Source organism: Mus caroli, chromosome 14 (assembly GCF_900094665.2).
Source record: "Mus caroli chromosome 14, CAROLI_EIJ_v1.1, whole genome shotgun sequence".
NCBI lineage: Eukaryota > Metazoa > Chordata > Mammalia > Rodentia > Muridae > Mus > Mus caroli.
The window spans coordinates 16,125,900-16,151,703 of NC_034583.1; the positions used below are offsets into that span (position 1 = coordinate 16,125,900).

General features: G+C 43.8%; 1 protein-coding gene across 27 annotated transcripts in view; it reads right to left on the minus strand.

Moving 5' to 3' along the window:
- Nucleotides 1-25,804, minus strand: part of Kcnma1 (potassium calcium-activated channel subfamily M alpha 1) — a 702,678-nt gene that overhangs the window by 77,703 nt on the left and 599,171 nt on the right. For all 27 annotated transcript variants that reach the window (XM_021182657.2, XM_021182666.2, XM_021182664.2 and 24 more), the window contains 2 exons: nt 16,630-16,723; nt 3,738-3,861 (listed from right to left, as the gene is read on the minus strand). In XM_021182657.2, the coding sequence (XP_021038316.1) occupies nt 3,738-3,861; nt 16,630-16,723 (218 nt within the window). The remainder of the gene's footprint in view (nt 1-3,737; nt 3,862-16,629; nt 16,724-25,804) is intronic.

A 25,804-nucleotide genomic window follows, 5' to 3' on the forward strand; every position in this document is an offset into this window, starting at 1 on the left:
AGGAAGGAAGGAAGGAAGGAAGGAAGGAAGGAAGGAAGGAAGGAAGGAAGAGAGAGAGGGAGGGAGGGAGGAAGGAACGGAGAGAAAGAGAGAGAGAAATGAATGATAAAATGAGATCCCTTTAGGCCCTTTTGCTAAGATGATTATTAGTTGGTCTCAGCTGAAATTTAAGGTGCTCTTTTTAGATGTTTCAGTAAGGTGGCATACCCCTCACTGTCTCAGTAGATCGAATGTGATATCTGAAACCATATGCTGGCTGCTGTGGTCTGTAGCCTCAATCTGATGATACAAGCCTACAAACTTCTATATGTCCACTGAGTTAAAACTGGTTCTTAAAATTTACAATGGCTAAAAAGCAAATCAACATTAGAAATGTCACTATGAATGATGATCATATAAAATTCACATTCCAATAAAGTTTTATTTAGACACAGCCAACTCATAATATTTAGGTATTTTCCATGGTTGCTTTAATGGAAAACAAGAATTGTCAGTTGAGACAGAGATCATATGGCTTGTGAGACTTAAATCACTGAATATTTCCTTCTACAAAAAAAGCATGCTGACCCCATGTTCAGACTTTAGGGTTTCCTGGATTATTTTTGGAAGGGCTTACCTCATATAAAAACCCACAAATAGTCATGACAAGGGTCTAGCAGCCAATCAATAAAGACACAGGCTAATGTCTTTTCCCAGCCCCAGACCTGTATCCATGAAGATGACAAAGGAAGGAATACTCCTATGTAGGGGAAGACCCCAGTTACCCAGAATGCAAATGGCTATCTGCCCATCACTGACCTTTTGCTCATTATACAAATGAAAAGGACAACAGGGTGAGGTCAGGGTGGGGCTCATTCTTTGTTTCTCCTATGTTAACACCTTCACCCTGCCTGCCATCTTTCCTGTTCCTTAGCACATGTTCCTAAGGTCCCAAGGGGCTTACAATGCTTTGGCGGAGGCATATTAATGACCACTGAACATACCAGCTTCTGCTTGAGTTAATCCTTAGCACTGACCAGTGTATTGATTGCTTAAATGCCAATATTCACAATATTGTCAGGGCTATTAAAAAAAAAAAAAACAGGAGAGGAGGAAGCTAGCTTTCATTTCTTGAATAAAGAAGAACTTATCATCATTTCTGATTTCCTAGAGCCTAAGGAAGCCTGAGACACAAGCTGGAAGAAACGTGTCACAAAAGGTGACCCAAGAGGCTCCCCAAGAGCTCCCATCACTTCTTGCCACTTTGTGGGGAAGACCTGAAGTTAGTTCTTCGGGCAGCACAGAAGTACTAGTGGGTGGAGCCAGAAGCAGAGAGGTGTTATGACTGGGGCTCCTTAATATTTTCAGTTGGCCTGGTCACCTAAGAATCTAGTCCCCTTCAACAGAGAAGTACAAAAGGGGTGGAGGATGGAAGCTTGAAATCAAAGGATCCAAAAATTAACTAGATACCAGTTGGCAGAATGGTTCAGGCCCAGAAGCTAACCTCGGGAGCTTAGACCTGGAGCAAATACCAGTTCTCAAAGATGCCACAGCTACATCCCCTAGAGAAGTGTGTAAAGTCCCAGTCCTGTACCTCAAACCTGGAGAGCCTGACTTGCCTATGATTAAGACCCAAGAGAAAATCCCTTCAAGAGTTTCTCCATACACCCTTCAGGCCCTCCTAATCAGAACCTATTTGTACTTGATGGGACTCCCTGGCTATTTTAAACTAGACTGGTGCTTATTCCATGGATCGGAAGAAGACTTTGTATCCCATACCACTTAGCATCAAAAAGATTATTTCATGGTTCACTTTTTTTATCTCCTTTCCAATTAGAGCACTGTCTCTTCCATTTCCAAATCATCCAAAGCCCTCAGTGAGTAAATCAATTCCATAAGCATCTTTCACAGGTGCTTCCACATCTCTGCTCTCCACCCCTCCATTTTTCTCCTCTATGCATTGAATAAAAATTCCATCTATTCATTACTGCAGAGAGGTCTCCTGCGATCCTATTGGCTCAGTAGTACCTCCAGACTCTGTCCTTCCCAGGATCATGCCCTTCATTCTTATCTAAATTGTTCTCACAGACTCATTCACCACCCCACTGGTCTTCCCTTTGCCCTACTAGAATACAGCCCTGTGTGTCATGTTTCAGAACAAGAACAGTACCTAACCCATAGTGTGTTTACTATAAATGTTTCCTTAACTGATGCTGTTTGTACAGATGAACTCATATTCCTAAATTCCTTTCTTCTAAAAAAAGGGATAATGATCACATATCACACTACACTCTATGTAGAACATTCAGATGTGAGCAAGCCACTGGTAACCAATCACAGAGTGTGTAAGTGGTTAGAACCATCTCACCTCCTGTCAAATCACATAAAGACTGTTGGCTGAGCATTTTAACTTTATGTCTGCAGTTTTTGCAAACTGAGATAGCTTCCAGCACAATCCTCTATTGGCTCATAATGCTAATTTATAATTAATTTGAAATCACACACATACACACACTATTTAAAGCATAGTGGAGTGGAGAAATCTAGTGGATTAACATATAGAACCACTCTGAGGATCTGGAAAAGTCCTTGTTAAAGGAAAGGTGGCCCTGAAATAGAAAATGATAGAATTTCCCTACCTGAAAATGGAGAAGGCCCACAGCCATCTGGGGATTAGAGGCACAAGGGAGAAGAACCCAGTCTGGCCAGCCTTCCTGACTATTAACCCACATTTCAGGGATTAGCAAGACAATAAATTCTAGGGATGCCAGTGTAGGCATAAACCCTAAAGCTGTTAACAGGACAAAGGCAGACAGTGGAATGGATTGTTGTCTGGGCTAGCTTTCCTGTGCCAGAGCAGAGAAGCCTGCTATTTCTAAAGGCATCACTAAAGCCTTCCCTGAAGCAACCATCTGAGCTGCACCATGACAACGGACCACAATCTTGCAATGTCACGCTCGGCAAATGCACTTGCCTGTCTGCATGATGTGTTAAGAAGGACCAAAAACATGTTAGTCAGGGGAGGAAACACTACTGGAGGTCTGGAGAGATGATTTAGTTGATAAAGTGCTTGCCATATAAGCATGAAGACCTGAGTTTGATTCCTGTTACCCCTGTTCAAAAGAAAAGGCTGGATGCGGTACTACAAGCCAATGAATACAAACATGTTACAAAACAAAATGAAACAAAATTACAACAGATAACAATTCCAGTAATAACCCCTATTTCTTCATGGTATTTACAAATAATCATGATAATAACAGCAGGTAAGAAAAAGGTGCCTCTGAGGACAGAGAGATTAGATTTGCACCACAATCTTATATAAGCTGGGGTCATTCTCATCCTATCTTCTTACAGATGAGATCATTAAAATGCAGAGTTCAAGAACCGGCCTAAGGCCATGCAACTACCAGATGGCAGGACCAGGCTCTGGTCCCAGAGCCATATGAGGATCAGGAAGATGTGTATTCTATCTCCCATGATAACTTGTCACACACATAATCACCACTATTGTTCTGATAACAATGCAGAGATTGGAAGTTCTGCTCTTGGGAGGAAAAAGAAAACAAGTTTGCCCTAAATTCATGTTCTGATCAGAGATCTCTCCGCTTCAGCCTCTGGTCAGAATTTCAGACTTCAAAAATAGCTAGTGCAAGTGACAGTGTCCTCTACTATTCAGTTAAGGAAATCTGCACTCTGAGCAAAGTCCTCATGCCAGGCAGAGGAGATGGACGTCGACGTCATGGTTCCTCACTCACCAAGATGACTTTCTCAATCTCCTTGGGTGCACACCAGTGAAACATTCCAGTGGAGTCGTACTTTTTCACATTGGAGTCCATGTTGTCAATCTGATCATTGCCAGGAATTAACAAGGGGTCATGCCTGGGGAGAAAAGGCAGGAAAACCTAAGTGGAAAATGTGATAAATTATAAATGCAAAGGGTCCCCCAGAGTCACATCTCAGAAGAGATGACAGACGCTGAGAAAGTGGATGTCACCAATGGCCATCTTCTCTCCTGCAGAGAACATCCCTTGGAAGGCAGCTGTCCATGGATCCCTCTGGAAGGGCACTTGAGTTTGTCAGGTAGTAATTCTGCCCTTTTCCCTGCCCATTTTGCAAATGGGCTTCATGCCATTTTGTATACATAAATACATTTCAGCTTCCTTTTTTATGACTATCTCATTCATTGTTGTCTCATTTTACCAGCTATCCAGTTTCCCCAGCATACACACAAACACACACACACACACACACACACACACACACACACACGTAACCCAAAGGATTGCTATTAGCATTGGCAATGAAGAGGAAGGAATAGGAATAGAGCCTCATGCTGGCTGACTGGCATCAGGATGGAAAGCCAATTACTCGCTCTTTCTGACTACAACTTCTGACGCGATGCTCTTCGCAGTAAAAGCTTTAACAGGCTGCACTTTAAATATTTTAGCAATTTGCCCAATCAGATTTTGCTCTCCCTGGATGAAGCCCTTTAAAGATTCAGCAGCGTGTCACTTCAGAGCAGATTGACTACCAAATGTCCACATCTGGAATACATGATTTCAATATTAAACAACACCCTCTCTCCTTGCCTTGACAACTGTATTTGTGCTTAACAGTCCATTGACAGGCCCCTCATCCCCACCTTCATTTCCCAACATGGTATTCCCTGGATGAGAGCCTCCAGCTCATATGCATCTTAATAAACTCGTTTGAAATTCTCAAGGCTACACCCACTGGAAGTATGGCTACATAGAAGTCTTCCCTTCAGTGGGATGTCGGGGTCTAACTGACAACCCGAGGAATCATAATAAAATCAGGCAACTATACCATGCCCATGGTATAAGAAACAAGCCTTACAGACCAACTTATACTCATTGTCTGAGGCTCTATATCTGTAATGGTCAGCATATGAGTATGTTGGAAGCCCTCATTGGCATCTACAACATGAACCATGTACAATTAAGATATCCTAGGCAGACCTATCTTGTAGCAAAATTAATTTTCTTAAGCAAACTGTCGACCAAAGACAGAAAATAGAAATAGATTTAAATTTCAATATTGTATAGTGAAGTGATGTTACCTTTAAAATGATCTATTCCAGATATTTAAAGGATAATCTTTATTTATGTACTAATGTTTTTCCCTGAGAAATACCTAATATTTCTCATTTTTTTTGTTCTGACTATAGAGAGTAAGGCAGCAATCTTTTTAAAGTACTAAGCTTTTGGACATCTAGCATGACCTGTCTATTATGCCTTCCACACATGGAGAAGACAGCAAACTCACTGCATGTTTTTATTCTCGGCAATTTGCTTTGAGGCCACAGCAAATGATGAATACCATGTGATGTGATCCTGTGGTGTCATCTTCAAGGAGCGTGCTAGATTACTGCAGCAACTGTCACAGCTGATCTTTAAAGAGTCAGGACAACCCAATTCAGAGTAGCATCTCAGTAGCCCGGTTGTTGACAGGTCTTAAGGGGCTGTAAACTACCAGGACACCTCTCACATATAAAGCCGAGTCCAAATGTGCCAAAATCAAGGTCACTGAGATGGATCCATGGGCAAAGGTGCTTCCTGTGCAAGCATTTGACATTTGAGTGTGATCCCTAGAAGCCAAGTAAGGTGTATAAAGAGAACTGACCCTCTGTGGTTGCCTTCACACACACACACACACACACACACACACACACACACACACACACACTTTAGTAAACGAGAGCTTTTCTTATTCAACTTTGAGAAATCTTTAACAGTTCTCTATTCAACATCCGTCATAGGTAGGTGGACAAAGCTACTCTAGAGAAGGAGCTGGAGAGTCTCTTTCAAACCTTGAAGAACATGTTTTGGGATACAAGAGAATCTTAGACCTGCCCTGAAGACAGAGTCAAGTTCAAATTCTCTTGCCTTTGTTCTTTGGTCAGAAAGATGTAGTAAGAGTGGCCTAAAAGAGAGATAGATGGTCAACTGCCCATCATTATGAAGGGAAAAAGTGGCAGTGAGTGTTAATTATAAACTAACTAAGATTGGAGTTCAGGGAGAGCGGCTATATATAACTCTAGGGACTGGAGACATGGTTTGTGCTCTAACATGTCAAGTCATGCAGCCAATCTCAGAGGAGTTCCACAGATATTCTGCCCTCCACATAGGTCACTGAGTCCGGCCTAGATGATTTAAATATACTTCAAATAGGATTTCCCCAGAAGGGTCTGACCTGAGAAACATAGAAAATTTCCCTGAACGCAGATATTTACTTTACAGACCAGATGTGGCACCTGAATCTCCAACTTTGGTTTCTTTAATCAGTAATCAATAAACATGAGTTATCAACAAACTCTGTTCTTAGCCAGGAAAGGAAGGTGTAGTAATGTCAAATAGAGATTCACATGTAGCAGAAAAAAGAAAATACAGCTCAAAGGTCATGGAACACTAGCATGTGCATGCTCTAACAGATACCTATCGTGTGCAGGACAATGTGAAGGCTTCCAGAAAAAAACATGCTTATTCCCCATTGGCGTGGGGTCTGGGAAGGGTTGATGGGAAAGCCAGCAACAGTTGGCCTGTTGAGAGGAGGGCCATGGGAATAACTGGCAAGCTGTGAAAGATAAGCATTTCTGTGTTGTTCTACCAACAGCTGTTAGAATCCACTATGCTTCCCGAAATGAAAAAATGTCATATAAAATAGAAAATGGGGTTTGGGTTTTTTTTTTTGAATAAGGTACAAGAGATAGCACTATTAGTGGTAATTTAACTGCAAATGCTGGTGGGCCTAGAGGACCTTCAGGTTTGAAGCAGCGGGTCCTCCTTGGGAAGAGAAGTAGCTAGACGGATCTGGAAAGGATTGGCTCAGTGCCAGGCTGTGAAAGGCTAGAAGGTAGTGGCTAGGTAAGGAACAGTTGTTGGAGGGCGGGGTGGGGTGAAGAACATTGAAGACTGACAGACTTACAGGCCCATTAAAGGTCATGTTCACCAGATTCTGCTGTGAGGGGCTGGTGTGCTCAGAGTGTGACTTTTCCCAGAGACATCAGACTACGTGATTACTTTGGGCCAGCCATGATGAATTTCTTTACCATGTCAGTTCCTGTAGCAATTTCGAGTGTCTTTCACTGGTGTATGCCTGCCATGAGACCCCTGGCACGGGTGGGAAGAGAAGGAGTGGGTGTCTCCAGGGATATCCACCTCTTAAATCAAGAATTTTCCAAGTTGTCCTTCTAGAAAAAGCTCCATGTGTTTGTCATCGAGCATACCGCTCAACACTAGTGTGGTCCAAGGGAATCAGGAGGAAGCAGGCAGGTTGCTATGCATGAGAAAGAGGATCATGGGAAGCCTCTGTGCAGGGCATTCCGATATCTCCAGCTTGCAAAGGCCTCCAGTGAGCTCTTTAAGACCTAGTGGAGCTGATGAGCATCACTAAATACTAGTCCCTTTCATGTAGTGACTGGTTATTTCTTCTACTCACATGTCATTCCATAACTTTCCTAAGATGTTCCCTAAGTAATTCAATGCCCACGTGCCACTTATGACTTGCCAGGGTTCTTGTTGTATTTTAAAGAGACAGAAAGGATATGTGCTGGGCGACAGCTATAGCTGTTGCTTCGCTGTTGGGGGCCCAGATGTGCAATCTGCATGCTGAGATCTTCACCCTTCCCACCCCAGAATATAATCATATTTTGAGCTGTGCTATTTATAAAATTAAGATCCCTGAGGTGGGTCCCATTTTGACTTTCCATATACAGGATGGAAATCTGGACTCTGAAGTTGATAGAACAAGATTCACAGTAACATCATGGGAGGAAAAAAGGATCCGCAGGTTGAAAAGAGACGCTAAAACAGTTCTTCTCCCTTAGAAATAACCAGTCCTGCTGAAGTCTCCACCTTGAACTTTTAGCCTCCAGAACTTAGGGAAAGGAATTTCCTACTGTCGATTATAGGGCTCTCTTGAGTGGTATGTTTACTGAACTTTAACCTGCACTGAATACAGTTGACAGCCTAACCCAGAGAAAAGATGAAACTAGTCACCAGCTAGTCAGTCTGATCAACTGAGAGTATTGCTTTCCCAATACTATTGAAGGCAAGAAACTACCTATTTCTTCCAAAGCAATTCACATGGTGGTTGGGGACTCTAGCCCCAGAGGCAAATCTGTCTTCAAATCTTGGTTTGCCTCATACTTGGCAAGCTGTACCCTGCCTCAGCTTCTCAATCTGTAAACTGGAAATGTAAAGTACAATCATTATCAAATAGAATCAATTTAGGGAGTATACAAGGAAAGGCGCATCATGCATACAGCCCGGACCTCTCAGCAGACCTGCCTTCACCAAGTGTTTACTGCTACCTTCCCTACTGTTCTTTATGGCTGGCTTAGAATCCAGTCCTGCTTTGGTGGCTCTGATTATGGTCAAAGGAAGAAGGCAAAGTGGAGAAGGCCAGCCAGAAAGACACAGGACACTCTGTTGGCTCTCCTACTGCCATGACAAAGAGTTCCTGTAAGTTGAAATCTTATAAATGTTACCATGTTAAAATGTCCCCCAACTGTTTGTCATTTGACCATCATACTAATACTCATAGGCATTTTTGGTTATTAATAGCCCATGTGTGTGGATGGGAAACAGTGTGTGCTTGTGAGAGGAGGGGTTGGTAGAATAGCTCCAGTAGTGCAGCAGGATTATCCTTTGAAAGACTGACTGACCAGAAGCTGGTCCTGTTCGTCCCCTCTCCCCTAAGTCACCCTTCCCCCTAAGTCTCCCCTCTCCAGCAGGAGGCAGCTGTGTCTTGTTACCTCTCCCCTGCAGCCCAAGTCACAATGCCCTAAGCTGTAAAGAGAAGGCAAACAGCATCAAGGGTATGTATGAAGTGCACAGCTTGCATGAATACTTGGTAGAAAATTACCCCGGCAAGCCCCTTGTCAAGACAATGTGCTTAGGAGTGGCTCAAAAATCAATTAAGGCTTGTGTGAGACTTTGTCATGTGCCAAAGATCTGAAGGCTGGTTTAGGAATGCCCACTACTTATAACTCAGCAGTCCCAGTGAGCTAGGCATTCCCCCCCCCCCTTTGCTCCTCACCTTTCAATTCCTACCTCCTCCAAAGTCCACCGCTAAAAATTAAGCATGCCTGACTTCAAGAGGAGAATAAAAGATCTTTGTTTTGAGGGTGTGCAGAGCAAGGAAGGCCACTTGCCATCAATTAATCTCAGGAAGTGAACTAAATGCCCTGCCACAGCAGAAACACAGAAAGCTTGCCTTGAAGACAAGAGCCTAAAGCTAAACCGCAAATCCCTTTGCTAGGCAAACCTGCTGTGAGGAAGTCGAATTATATTTTAAAGAGGAGAGTTCCGCTTACAGCCAAAGGCAGCAAAACCCAGTTTACTCTATGGCTTTGAGTTCAACACTGGACTTCAGAAGCTCACATTAAAACACATGGAACCCAAGAAATTCCTAAAAGAAGGAAGTTGTTGCTACATAGTTTCAGAATTTTACCCTTCTCCCTGCTTAACCTTTTAGGACCTAAAGGACCTAAGGCTCCATCACATGGTAAGGCCTTTCCCATCACCACAAGCATCCCTCCCACAAGCAAGCCAACCCATCCTGCAGTGAGCTCCAAGAAATGGGCATCAGGGTAAAATGTGAACACATTGCCCCCACAGCCCTTCCATCTAAATGGCAGACGCTTCCCCCACAGAGCATTTGTGGTATGATTGTAGAACTACAGGGTGTTTCTTAGACTTCATCTTCTAGTTCAAATGTTCTTCCTCGGCTTCAGTGAGTTGTGTGATTCTCTCCCTACAGAGGTGTGAGTTGTTCATTCAGAGAAAAGGACTTTGTGACTGCCTCATTAGATGCTAAACTTTTACAGGACCAGGATCTTGCACCCCTACCCCTACCCCAATGCATTTTCAGCAACCAGGAGAGGACACAATAAGCAATCAAATTTACAAGAACCATTCAAAGTGCTCTGCCCTCTGAGCATCACTACACCCAGCACCCAGCATGCTTCCAGTATCTATGCTTAGCAAGAGCCTGCTTCTTTTGTTATCATATGATAACTTGTTCTGTGCTCTTCTAATCATTTATACACAGAGACAGTGTATTTGAGTTAACACAGAGTATATGCCATTAAGAAAGACATCATGGTGGGAAGAGACTATAAAGTATGTCTTTAAGCAATCAAGGCTGCCTGGAGTTTGCCTGGAGCCAGATGCCCTAACTATGTAGCAGTGAGGGATCAGGTATAATGTCCTTAGTGGTCCAGAAAGATGTTATTAAGGAAGGAACTTAGAACTCCAGTGTAAAATATGAATACTTCTGAAAGATAGAGCATATCACTTCAAGTTTCTCTCATGGTTCTGGTTCTAGTAGGAAGGTTCTAGCCACCACTCCTGGGTGCCTTTTCGCTCTCTGAAATTAACATTTTCAGTTCTGTTGTGAGGATCCTGATTTGTGTAGTCTGGCAACTGACAGAATCTGTCAACTCTGCATCTAACTCTTTAACCGCCATCATTGTCTCTGAGATGTGGCTTTTCTAGGATCCAGCCACTGTCTTCTGCCAGATTGACAATCACAGAGCCATCTATAGAAAACTTTCATACCAGGCTCTAGTCACTCTGGGACAACATGGGACCCTCTCAGGTCTTCTGGTTCTAATTGCATTGGCGTTTCCCATTTCTACCTAATACAGCATCACTTGCTACACATCATCTTCAGAGAAAAATGGAAGTTACCACTGTTACCCTGAGGAAATGGCTCAGGAGAATGTACATGGTCCTTGGCTCTATAACCCCTTAAGTGACAGAACAGAATAATGGCCTTCTGCTAAGCACTAACTTGTTCTGATTCCTGTGTCAAGTTCATCCAAGCCTTGGTTTCATGACACCCATGATTTATTTTTCTCTGGTCCCATGGGGGACTGTCACATGCTGTTAGTTTGTGCATTAGGGCAAGAATTTATTTAGCTAACCTGTCGCTGCCTTCCGTCTTTTTCTGCCCAGTGGAAAAATTAGGAGGGTGGCATTCTGTCCCCAACCCTGAGTGGGCTCTAGGCCATTCTACCATTTCCTATTATTAGAATCTGTCACCGTGGCAGGGTCTGATGTGAGAAAATATAACAAAAGGTCCCCATGAAAGGTATGAGTCAAAAGAGAAGAGATATGGTTTAACGAGTAGATGAGTTCATTTCACCTAATGATCAGTCAGCGCCCAAGAGGGATAATGTGTTCCTTCACATCATAGTCCCTTCCCTCTTAGGAAACTGAGGTCTTAAGCTTCCTGAGTCTTATGACATGATGCGCTCCTCAAAGTGCCCAGTGCCTCTGTTTTGGGCATCATTCATTTTCTGTGCTAGCCTGGGTGAGAGCTATTTCTTCGTACAAGTTGTCTACCTGACACATACCACACATAAATCCTCATGTCTGTGCTTCTCTGCCTTGGTCCAGATCTCAGGACTGATATTTGAAATGCCATGTGACCTTCTTAGGAATGATATCTGATTTGGGCCTGATACACATTTCAACGGCAAACTCTGAGTCCCTTGATACCCAGAAAACTCTAATAGAGGGTAGGGCTTGGGTGGGATCCTTCTTACACATCTCTATATTTATGGTCACAGAAAGGCCCTGAGGATGGACTCCAAGGTCACCCTTATAAAATTACTTCCCACACCAGTTCCTCAAAAACCTACAAGAGTTTCCTGATGCCTACAACAGGCAAGATCGTCCATAACTGGGAGACCAGACTATACACACATTTTCAGCTCCTGTGCTATTACTCCATGGACGCTTCACTGTAGCCATACTAAGCCATATATAGTGGTCTGCGAAGCATCACCTTTTCTTCCATCTTTCTGATGACATGAGACTTCCCCAGATGTGATAGACTTCACCTCTCTATGTCCCAGCTTCTTCATCTGCCATATGAGAGAGCAATTCTTGCTCACAGAGCTATGATCATCAATGAGTTTACATGCATAGTACTCTGAAATTTATGCCCAGGAGAACCAGAAGGAGATAGTAACATCAGTAGAGAATCTAGTAGAGAATCTCCTGTAAGTGATGGCAAACTAGACCGCCTTCATCTTTCACAAATCAACCTTAGCCATACTGAGGGACATCAGTACTTCTATGTTCCCAGACACTATAAACCCTTCTCACTTGACTGTGTGGCATGGGCTTGCCTGTCTCATTTTAAAGACTAGACTCCCTTCTACCCCACCAAGCTCAAAGACTTCCCACAATGCTTTAAACACAGTAGGCCCTCATTGAATATTTGCGGGATGAGAATTAATCTGGGAGGTGAACAGTCACCTGAGGCACACAGCCTTTCTGGAGTTCCACTTATGAATACATGTGAGAGCCCAGGTACAGATACTCACCATCTAAGAGAGCCAAAGAACACAATTCATTATATATGGCTATGAAAAAACTGAAGGGAATTCAACTATAGAGTCCCTGTGTGTGTGTGTGTGTGTGTGTGTGTGTGTGTGTGTGTGTGTCTTGTGGGCAGGAGGGGTAGGTTCAGCTACACATTGGTCTGCTTTAACTGTTCATCGCAGGGCAGGTTGGCTTGCCTTCCTAACTTTCTAGACAGCGTTCATGAAATTGGGTCTGTGAGGCTTCAAGTTAAAAACCTTTGACTGAGCTATTTAGAGACAAAATTCTTGCCCTCCAGGGATTTACAAACCAGCAATCTGTCGGGGAGGAAGAACAAGACAACAGGTTTGGTGATCTGGGTAAAAACTAGAAGTTCTTTCTGTAACTCTCAGTTAAGAAACCAGCAAAGAAGGGATGACAGTCAGAGAGAGCAAGGGACTCAAGGGCCACTGTGGCTCACTTTTCAGTGGGTACAGTGCCAAAGGTTGTCTGCAACTGTATGTCCATCCTTACAGTCATTGGCTCTGACTCACTGTGAGGGTTGTTTCTGTGAGACTGACTAAAATCTCTAATACTTCTATATCCAGACACACACACATACACACACATGTGGGTATTTATGTAATGATCATACAGGGAATGAAGTGCCACTAAAACACCAGGGTGAGGCTGACACCAGAACAAACAAGGAGACAGGATCATTAGTGGAGGATCCCCACATTTCCTGCCAGCAAACGATTTGGAGAAAGGCCTCACTCTGGAGGCTGTTTTATTTGTAGAAGCCAGGGTGGTAAATTATAGACCATCTCAGGCCATTCTGGGCTCCGAGTCTCTCTCAAGCTGTCCATATCACCACCCATAGGCCACTAAAACCTGCCCACACTCGGAATGATTGATTCTGCTCAAAAGTGAGGCATGGCACCATGCTGGAAAGCCCACTTCAAACAAGTCATTAGCTTTTTTATGGATCTGGGGACAGGGAGGGGCTGTTATAAGGAATAAGACCTTGGAGTCCCATCTCCTGAAGAGTAGAAAAGGGGCATTTGAAGAGGTAGGAGGAAATAGGAAAGAAGGTTTTGGTATAAATCAGCAAAAGAGATCTGAAAGGAAAGGATTTGGAAGTCTCATTAACAGTGCTATACATTCCAAGGTCAACCAGAAGGTCCTTTGGTTGGGTCCTCCATTGCTAGGCTGGACATGAAGGAAAATAGAGAAGACTCAACATAGACCCTGCCCCTGTGTCTCTTTATCTGTGTTAGCAGATAAAGACTGCTAACCACCTGGGGGGGTGTGGATTCAAGAACAAAGAGGAGTATCATCCACTTGTGTGGATGGTGTTCCCTAGCTCAGCCATGATGGAGAGCATTGTAGACAGGTGAGATAACACATCAGATGATGGTAACTTTAGTGGGATCAGCAGCCCATAGGCACCAACAGGAAAAGCCTGAGTTCTGTAGCTTGGTAAGTTTTGGCTCACCACCTGACCCCCATTTAGCTATTCTGATGTACTATGAAGCAGACAGCTCTGGCCTGGGATGACTGTCTCCCTCAGTCCCTCTCAGGCAGGCAATGAAAGCAAGATCCACTTTGAAAATTCTCCCCCATCATGCAAACTGACATGGGCATGCTTTTCAAAAACCCACAGCCAATCTGTTGATCATTACTTATTTACAAAGGCCTTCAGGCAGAAAGTCCTGTAAAAACCATACTTGATACGGTATACACTAGCTTTCTCTGCTTATGGAAAAAAGTCCCCCCAAGGCTACCTCCAACCATCACTTTCTATTGCACATAAAATGTAGCACGTAACACTAAAGTATTTAATATATATGGTATAATATATCTACAGAAAAGGCATTTGTGTAGAAGTATGTTACCCTGGATTTGGTAATTTGATGTTTTGCTGAAGGCTACAACTTTAAAAAGCCTCCACCTCTTACAGGAGACCTGTCATCTTGGTACCCAAGAGCCAACAGAATAAAGAAGTACCCTTAAGCAGCAAAACTTTGACACAGCTTTGAAGCATATGAAAACAGTGTAACTCCTCAGAATTATTATTACTCGAGATCAAAGCGGCGAGTCATACTTTACATAGCAAACAGGGACAGGGAATTTGGCTCCCAAGGTTTCACATTTTTCAGATACCTCTTTATTTATTTATTTGCTTCTCTAAATTTAGGAAAAAGAAAGCACTTGGGCTTTTCTCTCCTTTAAATGGAGAAAACTCTCAGCATTAGATAAGCCGATTACCTAAAGGTGAGTAAATAGGACTTCTATGCTTGGCTGACAACTGGTGTCATAAACCCAGTGGCTTGGCAGTTGGTGCCTTTTATTCCTTCCCTCCCTCCCTCCCTCCCTCCCTCCCTCCCGTGAACTGTAAACACGTAAACATGCGTGTAAATCAGTGGTGCCCCATCAAGGCTGCACAGGAGAAGTGTAGGACTCTGAGGCCTTTTTCACAGGAGTGGAAAAGTGCATTTGTGACAAAAGAGAGTGAAGGGGCCAGGAGGATCCATGTCCTCAGTACTGAAAGACATGTCCCAGGCAGGTGGACACAGAGGAGGCAAGAATGCAGACCAGTGGGAATTAGAAACAATCAATACTGCATCCCAGTAATCACAGGGAGAGGGTCCATGGCTGGGAAAGAGGCACATAATGTCAGGGAGGCACATAGTTCCAGAAGAGGGAACATTTGGGATGAGCAGTACAGTGCTAAAATCTCCTCCCTCTCCCTCTCCCTCTCCCTCCCCCTCCTCCTCTCCCTCCCCCTCCCTCCCCTTCTCCCCTCCCTTTCCCTCTCCATCTCTTTGTCTCTCTCTCCCTCCCTCCTTTACCCTTCCCCTCTCTTCCTCTCTCCTTCCCTTCTTCCCTCCCCATCTCCTCCTCTCCCCCTCCCCCTCACCTTCCCACTTCTCTCTCTCTCTCTCTCTCTCTCTCTCTCTCACACACACACACACACACACACACACACACACACACACACACACACACACACACNACACACACACACACACACACACACACACACACACACACGGAGAGCAGAGGACAACTTCAAGTGTCATTCTTCCTTGGGCACCTTTCATCTTTTCTTTGGAGACAGTCTCTCACTGAGTGAGAACTAACCAAGTAGTCTAGGGTAGCTGGTATGAAAGCCCCAGGAATCTACCAGTCTCCCTCTCTCCAGTCTTAGGATAACCCATGAGTTTCTGTACTTGGCTACTCCCCAGTACCCATGGATTGTAGATATCAAACTCATGCCTTTACATTTGTAAGACAAATACTTTTACCCTTTGGACTGTCTTCACAGGCCCTGAAATCTTTGCCATTTATAGTGTTGGGGAATTAGGATGTCTGAGAAAACAGATGGTAGTATCGGGAGACCATCAAAGAAACAAAGGTGACACAAGATGAATTTGTCCAAACAGGAACCTGTGGGGTTGTACTGAAATTCGGTTGCATTTGCTATTTCTTAGATGATGTCTTGGGGGGGCGGGAGGAAGGGAAGGCGAGATAGATTTAATAAAGAGAAGAAGAGAGGGAGGGAGGGAAGGAAGGAGGGAGGGAGGGAAGGAGGGAAGGAGAAAGGAAGGAAGGGAGGAAGGGAGGGAGGAAGGAAGGGAGGGAGGGAGGAAGGAAGGAAGGGAGGGAGGAAGGAAAGAGGAAGGAAGAAGCACACCCAGTTCCATAATTAATATTGCTTTTAACCTAAGCAGAACTGGATTGCTTCTGAACTTTGCTTTGGCAAGCCCACAGATTATTAAACTTTTTTTTTTCTCAGTCAAAATCAATTAGCAGAAATTTGATTTCCATTGACAGGATAAAAGGAAGGTAATCTTCAGGTTCATTTTTTATTGTGATGATACATCTCACATATGGCCTTAAGTACAGAAACCAGTCCTCAGAGGGACTCCAGCAGAAAGAGTCTTGCCGCAGGCAAACTAACCACAGAGTCCCTCTGATTGGCTCCCAGCGTCATTAGTGCCACTGCTGTTTAGTAACTACACACAGACAGGACATGGTGACAGCTAAGACTTTAAAGCCTATGTATTTTTCAAACAGCTTTTCAAACTGTTTTTCGTGACAGAATTTTTTCAGCTCTATCATTAACTGCTGACAAGCTGACAGAATAAATACTCCAGCCTTTAAGAAGCCATCTAACGATCTGGCTCCCCTCCCCCCATGGAGCTGAGTAGGGAGGGAGGTCTGGGCCTGGGCTTGGGCAGGTGGGGAAGCCAGGGAAGGAGCTGGGGAAGTGACCATGCTGGGGTTGAGGGGACCTGCTTACCTCATCAGCTTCGGGGAGGTGTTGGGTGAGTTCCTCATGCCCCCATTACGTTGTTTTTTTTTGGGTGACAGGGTTGGCGGTTGTTCATCTTCAACTGCAAATACAGGCAGCTTGTGAGATTATGAACAGTTTGAGGGCAGACTGCGAAACACAGGCAAGATATCAAAGGACACACACTCAAGGCTCAGTCACTCACTAGAAAGGCAGGGCTGTCTCTAGAGGCCCCATGACAAAGACTGGATGCGTTAGTCAGTGAGACCAGCTGAGAGGAGGTTGAAGCAATATTGCTTTATGCTCCAACCCTTGAGCATGCACTGTAAACAGACTAGAACGATATATGAATGCCCTGGCATATTAAGGAAGGTGAGAAATAATGATCCATCTACACACAAAAAAATCACGTCATTATTCTTGAGTTAATTTTGGTTAAGAGTTAATACTTTGCTTGGTTGAACAATTGAAAGGAATTTTCTTATAACCAAATTTAGAAACCGAGTTGTATTTGAGGAAGCAGATGAATTGCCAGCCTGCCGCCTTTCCCAATGAACCATCTTAACTGGCTCCCAATCCTTGCACCTACAGCAAGAATCGTGAGGAAAGGCAGAAATTCCAGGCCTTGGTTGCCCGTGGTTCCCAATGGGCCAGGAACACTAGTGCATGTAGGCTCAAGAGTTCCCAGGCCAGCTCAGCTCTCCTCCCTGCCGCTGTGCCAGGGAGGGTACTTGGTGCTGGTGAAGAACATTGGCACGAAGGAAGAGGTGGCTACTGAATGATGCCTCTTAATGATATGGCGGATGGGGATAGAGGGTGGTGGAGAGGGGCTGGAAACCATAGACTGCTTTCCAAATGTCTAAACCACACAGACCACTTAGCAAGGTGAAGCTTCACTCACAGACAACACAGAGCAGTACAGTCTGCTGCTCTTGTCCAAAGCTGCCCACTAATAAATGCTGGAGATGGATTAGCCCGCACCATGCTTGGTTTGTAAAGAGAGATGCTGGATAATCAGCAGCTACTTTGCGCAGCCTGTCTTCCATGTGCCATAAAATTCTAGTCCTGCTCTCCCCACCCCCACACAGTCCAGGCTAAAGCTGTGATGTTGAGAAGGAGATCTAGGATCCTCAGATTCTTAGAGTTGATTGTCACACAGACTAGGAGGAAACAGCCCTGAAACTTGGAATGCATGGAAGTTACCTTAAAGCTAAGAAGAGAAACATTAGTAGCGACAACATCAAAAGAAGCTTGGTATATGTTAATATGTATGAGGCTTAGATGAGGGTGGGGAGGGTGGCTAGGCCAGCTCAGCTGCTTGCTATTGTCCAGAAGACCCATAACAGAACATGCATCCTACAGTGCTTCCCTGAAAACCCTAAATAAACATAGGCGGTTAGGACACACAGCACCAACGGTATTCGAACAATCTAAGCATACTCCAGATTGGCTTCAGAATCTCCCACTTCTTCTGAGTAGCTCTTCTACTGTCAATTTGGGGTTACCTCATTCTGACTGACCCAAGGCAAAGGGAAAATGGTGTGTCAAGGTGAGAAAGGCAGAAAGGCTGTGCAAAGGCTCCCAACCCCAGGCTCTCTCCCACCTGCTCTGTACTATACTCCCACTCCCACCCCCACCTCCCACCCTAGGCTCCACTCAGGCTGAGACCCTATCAGTCACTTAGCGCTCCAGGCTGGGACTATGTGGCTGGGAGGATATCACATCTTATCAGAAATGAGTATCCACAGCAAATCACACTGAGACTAAACAGCACTTAAAAGATTAAAGGAAATAAATACAAGCCACATAAATGGTATTGAAAAAAAAAATCACTTAGGGTTGATATGCATCTCTCAGCTGGCAAACAGGCACTCTGGGTTTGACCTGAATTCATCTTTCTTTCAGAGGACAGGAGGTAGGCAACCAAAGCAATTGGAGGCCGGGTGAAGTGTGAGTGTGTGTGCACTCACACATGTGCCTAGGTATACTTCTGCATTTTTCTGGCTTAGGCTGCAGAAGGAAGTCTCACATTGGTCCTTCGAATAATACAAGGGTATATCTTTTAGTGTGTGGGGCCACCATTCCACTGCAACAGCGGGACCTGGAGGGCTGCTAGTATACCACTTCAGTGAGTTTTTATGTGAGTTCATGAGGATGTTTATTGGGAGGTACAAACTATAATTTTCCTTTCATAAGCTCATAGTGCAATACCCCAAAAGGTCTTTCATCTAGCCTAGTTGACAATGGCTGGGTTTACTTGAGAGCCCTGCATATTACCATGGTTGTGGCAAACTGTGGAAAGGGTCTCTATTCGTCCCTCACACTGGCTGTCCTGCTGGCTTCTTTGCTTTACTTTTCCTTCCTCATTAGCTCCAGGCCTCTCATGAAGTACCCTCTTTGGTTAAGCACACATTTCCCTTTTACCCAGTCACTGCTGTTGGCTGGCATGGCTCCTCAGATGTGAGATCTGCAAGTTAATATGTGTTCGCCAGCTCTGGGGAGACACCTCGTTGTAGAGAGAGTCTAATGCCTGCTTCGATGCGAGGAGACTATTTATTTTCATTGTGACTCTGAGAGATCATCCATCATAATCATAGCACATTTAGACTGGGATTTGTTCACTTCAATGGAACTGTGTTCAAAGCTTTACTCGGAGCCTGGAAATCTGTTCCCTGAAGAGCTGGGATGGAAAATGTCCTCGGTTTAAATATACGAATGCTGCGTAACGGAGAGAATTTCACATGGTTTGGTCGCACAGGAAGATCAAGGATATGTTCTCTTTACAAAGAGGGACAGAAAATATATTTAAGTATCCTCTCTTTGGGTTTTACCAATGTCTGCATATTTACAGAAAGCAGTTCTAGGAAAAGTAGCTGAACTCTCAGATATAATTCTTATCTCATGGCTTCTATGACTACATGAGAAATGAAAATAAAAGGGAGACTTAAGCTTACTCGCTTTCACGAAAGACAAACATGTTCAAGCAGCAGCAAGCCACTGCCTTGGGAGCACAGTCACAGGCTAGAACTTAACCTGCTTTCTGGCTCATTGCAATCTACCTTTCTAGGATCTTCCCATGCCTCCACACGAGCTGAATGAAGACGTGTTCCTTTAAAGAAACCTGACTTGCCAGCTTCTTTAAAACACAAACAAGTTCGGGAATCTAATGTGGAATTTTTATAGGAGCCAAACTCTCCCAAGTCTTTGAGCCCTCGTAAAATTCAAGGGCTTGTTTTTGCGCATCCCTAAGTATAACACTTAATGTTCTGTTGTAACTTCCCAGCGCTCTCTTGTCTAATAGGCCCTGAATCTAACAGTTTTACAGTTTGGGGAGAAGAGTCAGCGTTAGGAAAATGTCAGGCGGGTCTAATGAGGCTTCAGATCCCCTGGTTCGTGCTGGAGTTTAATTTAAACTTACAATGATGTTTTAACATGTTTGCGTTTTCTTGACTAAGGAGGAGTCATTATTTCGGTGACATAACCTCCAGACAATGCTCTGGGAATTGATTTAAGATGTGGTGGTAATTCCAACAGCCTTAATGCAGAGCTGAACATCTGTAACAACATTTCGCTCTCCTTCACATCAGCATTCTGTTTTTTAAGCAAGAGCAAAGCAACATCTTCCAGAAACATTGGCCGGGGGCTGGGGCTTACTTCAAAATGATCAGATATTTTACAAGATTTTTTTTAAAGCAATCCCTGCCTTTGTCTTCCTCTCCAGACTGCAAGCATTATGCCAGAGACCACTGGCGCTTCTTGTAAGGATCCGTGAGGTGGAGTGGGTAATGACAATGACTTTCAGGTTGCCCAAGTAGCCTGTTACTTACATGGAACTAATCCACCAGTCTCCTCCAGCCCGGGGCATTTTCCCTCCTCCCTGTTTTCCCCAAGAGATTAAGGAGGGCAGAGTGGGGTGGGGTAGGGATGAAGCTCTGAGATTTAAAGGTGAGTTTGTTGGCTGGAGTTAAAAAATAGCTCAAAGCAAATAAACTCAGAAAAGTAATAAAAGGTAACAACTCATAAACATGAGTCAAACAGCTATCTCCATTACGTTATTAATGACCACATCTGGAGTAACCCACATCTGCACACACTTAGCAGATCATTAGTAATGTCATATTCACACTGGAGTCACTTAGAATAAATGGCATGCATAGTGGTATTGAACACAAAGGCATCAAACTGAAGGGGCTTCCTACTGAAGTCAGGGTGCAAGCTGCTAGTGGGAGAGTGGGGTTTTTTTCATGATCATCCATTGGTTTTGTTTTTTGGTTGGTTGACTTTTTTTTTTTTATGGCTTTTCTCTTTCAAATTTTGTGGCTCAAAGAAGTTAAATGCATGCTGAAAGCCACAGTAGTTCTCTGTCTTCTGCAACTGAGCTTAGTGTGTTACAGTGAAATGCTGAGGGGTACCAGGCAACTGTTAAACATTGGGACAAAGCCCAGCACTCCTTCACCTGGCTTGGGCACATGTGGAGCATTGGGAGTCGCATTCTTGTGCATAAATGGGTCTTTGTGATAGCGGGCTCTAGCTTCAACCTTGACTGCCAAACAATAAGGAGAGAAGAAAATTGAAATTAATCCCGAATGAAATTGTTCATTACAAAAGTTACCGACTTTTTTTTTTAACACTAAATACAACCATCATTTTGTGTTAGAATGGAAGTTTCTCCCTTGTGGCTGAATGGCAGATTCTCCCCACCCCCACCCCTCAAGTGACCATCTAAAATACTCTCTGGAGGGGTGACATCTAAAACTTAAAGAAGACATTCTCCTTTATGTAGAAATTTCTAAAAGTATATAGAGCTCCTCTTCTCTCCTACAATGCACACACACACACACATACACACACACACACACACACACACACACACACACACACACACACACACACCAAAACTAATATCTTAGCAGGATCAGGCAGATTCTCTTCTGGAAAGTACTGGAAAAAGTCCTGTTCAATACTGTTCATGTTTCATGTCTTTATTCCTCAGTATTAAACTATGGAAGGCCTGATCAGCCATCTTGGTTTTGATACCACTGCTCTGCTTGGTTTAAATCTAAATGCCATGCATTGGACACTCAGAAAGAGTAGTGTGGCCGGATCATTCAGGGTAGAGCTCAGAGGTAGAGTGCTTGCTTAGCATGAGTGATGGCCTGGGTTCTATCCCCAGCATCACTAGAAAGGGAGAGATTGTGATGTGCCACGTTTCCCTGAGCCATCTGTAGCATCAGTGCCATCAGAGAGACACAAGTACTTTCTAGAGTGGTCCTGTTTGATCTACAGCTGCTCTCTGGCAAACACTGAGGACAAACAGTGAGCGCACAATTGCTGTTGTCAAGGTTAATAATAGCATGCTTCCTTTCCTCTCCTCCAAGACAGACCGCAGAAGCCCCGGTGACATTGTCATTCTGCAGAAAGAGTCATGTGGACCAAAGGTTCTTGACTGACTGAATTCCCTGAGAAATGTAAAGGTCTGCTCTCCATCAAGGAGTCTGGACTAATTAACACTTTGGGTCTTTATAATGTGGACACCAGGAGAAAATGGATCCTAAATGAGAGAAGGATGCCCCCCACCCCGGCATCCTGTCATATATACACAGGCTGGTAACAGGAAGTGGTGGTCCTTTAGAAATGACTGAAAAGCAATGATAATAAATCCCAGACAGATAACCCATAGTATGAGTGGGTACCATAACTGTCTATGCTAGTACCTATTGATGCAGGATGATGCCTGTAGCTAGGAACTGCCATGAGCCAATCAATGAGACTGGGCACTAAGCATGGCTAAGACAAAGTGTGGGGGACATAGAGAAATCATCCTTAGGATGAGAATTTCTGATCTGACATTCAGGGGATATAGTATCCAAGAATTCTTCACAGTCCCCTTACTAAGATCAATCAAGGAAAGTGGTTGTGAAAGATCATGGCAAGATATTAGTGTACAAATGATGACAAGATGAAGGATGTTACCCCACCACCATACTGTCTCAAATGTACAAGACTCCCTAAAATTGAACAGTCACGTCTTCCTGTACGTTATCCAGCTGGGAAATCTCACAACCTGTAGCTGAAAAAACAGGAAACAGATTTATTTGGAAAGCTCAGAGGGTGTAGGTTATTAAAGGAACCTGTCATTCTATAAAATGAAAATGGGCGGCTATATTGTACTAACATGGCTCAGGGAGCACCCGCCCCGTGGAGAGCTAGGAGGACAGAAAGGGGAGGGTTTGTTGGTGATTTTCCATTTCTGGCTTTTGTAGTGCTAATAGAAGAATAGGAAGGGAGACTTTAAGGAACAATAGGTTATGTAGAAGTTAATCACAGGGTATATTTCTGGCTCTATTCAATGCCTAGGAAACCTGAATTGTGTAAGTTTGAGTCCATCAATATAGAGTAATGGAAGAATTCAGCTCCTACATGAGAGAGAGGGAGAAAAAAAAAACTACATGAATATGTTAACAGGATCCATGTGACCTTCACTGTAATTTCTTTCTATAAATAGGAATAAATGCTCCTCTAGAATCAAACTAGATAGACTGTGTATTCCCATGGTACCCACAAATTCCATCCAATTGGCTCTCTCAAACAACAAGCATCTGCCTCGATTGCATCACAGAAGAATGGTGTTTCTCAGAGGGCATTGCATCTAGAATCTCAGGTCATTTATCTTCCCTGAACTCTGACCCTGCTGTACTTGCCCATCATTATGCACTCCTTTAGGACATCTAGTTGCCTTTGGCCCTTTTCCTTCTTTTTTATTTTTTCACCTTAGAACAGGCTTCTCTATTGCCTCCAGTACAGTGGAGGCTCAGGTGAAAATCCTAGGTGTTACCCTCTCAGCAAAAAGACCCAGACATGAACAACAGAATTGGGGGAGGAGCATACAAGTGAAATGAGAAATGCAAGAACATCCCTGAGTGATTCTAGGCGAGTCTAGAGAGGGCTACAGGAGCAAGAAGACCACTTTTAATTCATTTGAACCAAACTAGAGCAGGACTTGAACAGGGCTCAAAAAAACCCAGCTCAACCCTAATCACCATCTCCCACCCCACCCCACCCCCCACCCCCTGCACATTCTTCCTCAAGCCAACCAGATGGGAAGGCCTGCGGGCCAAAGGTAGAATTGATTTTTTTTTGTTTGAAGCCCTACTGTGCGATGGTTGTGTTTGGTAGGTCATTTAGAGCATGGATGAAGTCTGCTCAGCTCCTGGCACCAGCAGCTGCCTTCTTCACATGACTCTTCATAGCCAGGGTCAACAGTGGCCTTCCACGTACTTTTGTATAGCCCACAATTGTTTAGTGATTGGTAAAAGCTATAAGGCTAATATTTCCTAAAACATTAAAATGGTGTTAGCTAGGAGGCATGGGAGGGTATGTAATCTCAGCACTTCAAAGGCTGAGGCAGGAGGATTAGGGTTTGGGGCTGGCCTGGATTCTATTGAGAATACCAAAAACAAAACAAAACAAAATTCTAGTTTTAGTCTCTATAAATAAAATTACATGTGACTAGAGCCACCAACATTTATTTCCCTGTTGTCCCTAGCATCTTTTCTTCTATAACAATGTTGAGCAACTTTATAACTTCAATAGAGACCATATAGCCTACAAAGCTAAATATATTAACCAGCTGACCCTTGGCAGAAAATCTGTGTTGATGCCTTCAGCAGGCTCCTCTGCACATCTGTCCAGCTTCTGACCTTTCCAAGAGACACTATACTTTCCCACTTGCCCAAACAGGCAAGCAATACAATGGGTCAGAGTCCTATTATATTAAAGCACACAGTCTGAGGACTTGGGGGCAGATAGAGGTCATTTCGTGACACTACTGTCCCTATGACCCAACCTGCTATGGGCCCTTCTGGTCCCTCCATGTTTGGAGGACCTGAGTCAGGTGAGTTTCACCTTTTTCAATCAAGCGAACTTAAATTCATCTACCAGGTACTCTGAGAGTCAAGGCGAAAGCCCGTCCTCTATGAGTAATTCCTCTAAGCTGTCAGGATGTGCTGCAGGTCCACCCTGTGAGAGCCCTGTACAAGACAACAGATTAACCATTAGAGTAGATATGCTGAAAATATACAGCTTCAACCTTTCCCCAGCTAGCTCAGAGCGATATACAGATGATTATTTCAACCGTCAGCTGCCGCATAGATTTAAACCCCCGCATAGTAACTCCTGGATTCGTCTGCCCCTTGTCAAACTGGCATAGCGTTAGTTGTGGGATACATGGGATGGCAGTTTCACTGCGAATCCAGAATGATCCAGACGGCTGCTGTCTCTTTGTTAACAGGAAGCCAAACTGATGAGTTTGTAATGCGTTTCTTATCAAAGATGGTTTCAGAGAAGAAAATGCGCCCCATCAGTTTGGCAAGTATTTCATAGAGGCCAGATTATGGGCTTTAATCAGAGCACTGACGTTATTTTCTTGAAGAAAGAGACAACCCAGCATCCATCCCATTAAAATCATCTCATGCCAATGAATTATGTATTTATGAATTTATAATTATCCTTGATTCTTTCCTTCCTGCTGCATCCTTAATAAAATCATCAGCTGGAGTGTAGAGTGATGACGTGGAATATACGAGTCACCTTGTTTATTTATTTATTTACTTACTTATCTTAAGGTTAGTGGTGATATTTTTGAGCCTCGTGTCTAAAGCCATCATTGTAAATGTCAGGGGGGCAATTCTCAGCTCAAACATTTAACAAAGACACAAAGAAATGCAACGGAATGTGGGGTACCTGAAAACAAACTTCCTTCTAGTTTGGCTTATTTATTACTGTGTAGGTTTCATTTATAGCATCATGAGGAAAACCCCTGTTAAGGTGCCAGCCACCGCTCTCTGCACCTTAAAAGGACTCACATGGGTAAGTGAAGCTCCCAGCTTACTGCTGCCCATTTTGGTTTCCTCCCTGTTAGATTCCATGGCTAAAAACTGGCGTTAAACCTTGTTTACTGGGTCATCCTTTAAAAAAGATGAGATTTTGTTCATTATGATCTTTCTTCTATTTTCATTATTTAAAGATATTAGATGATGTTCTTGACTCCTGAGATTCCAGATATGCTCTTAAAAACTGACTGTGCCCTCTCCCTACCCTGGCCCTGCGCATTTCTCAAGGGCATTCATTCGAGTGGCTGTTCCCACCACCCCACAGAATGCTATGAGGTAAACAACCAGTGGCT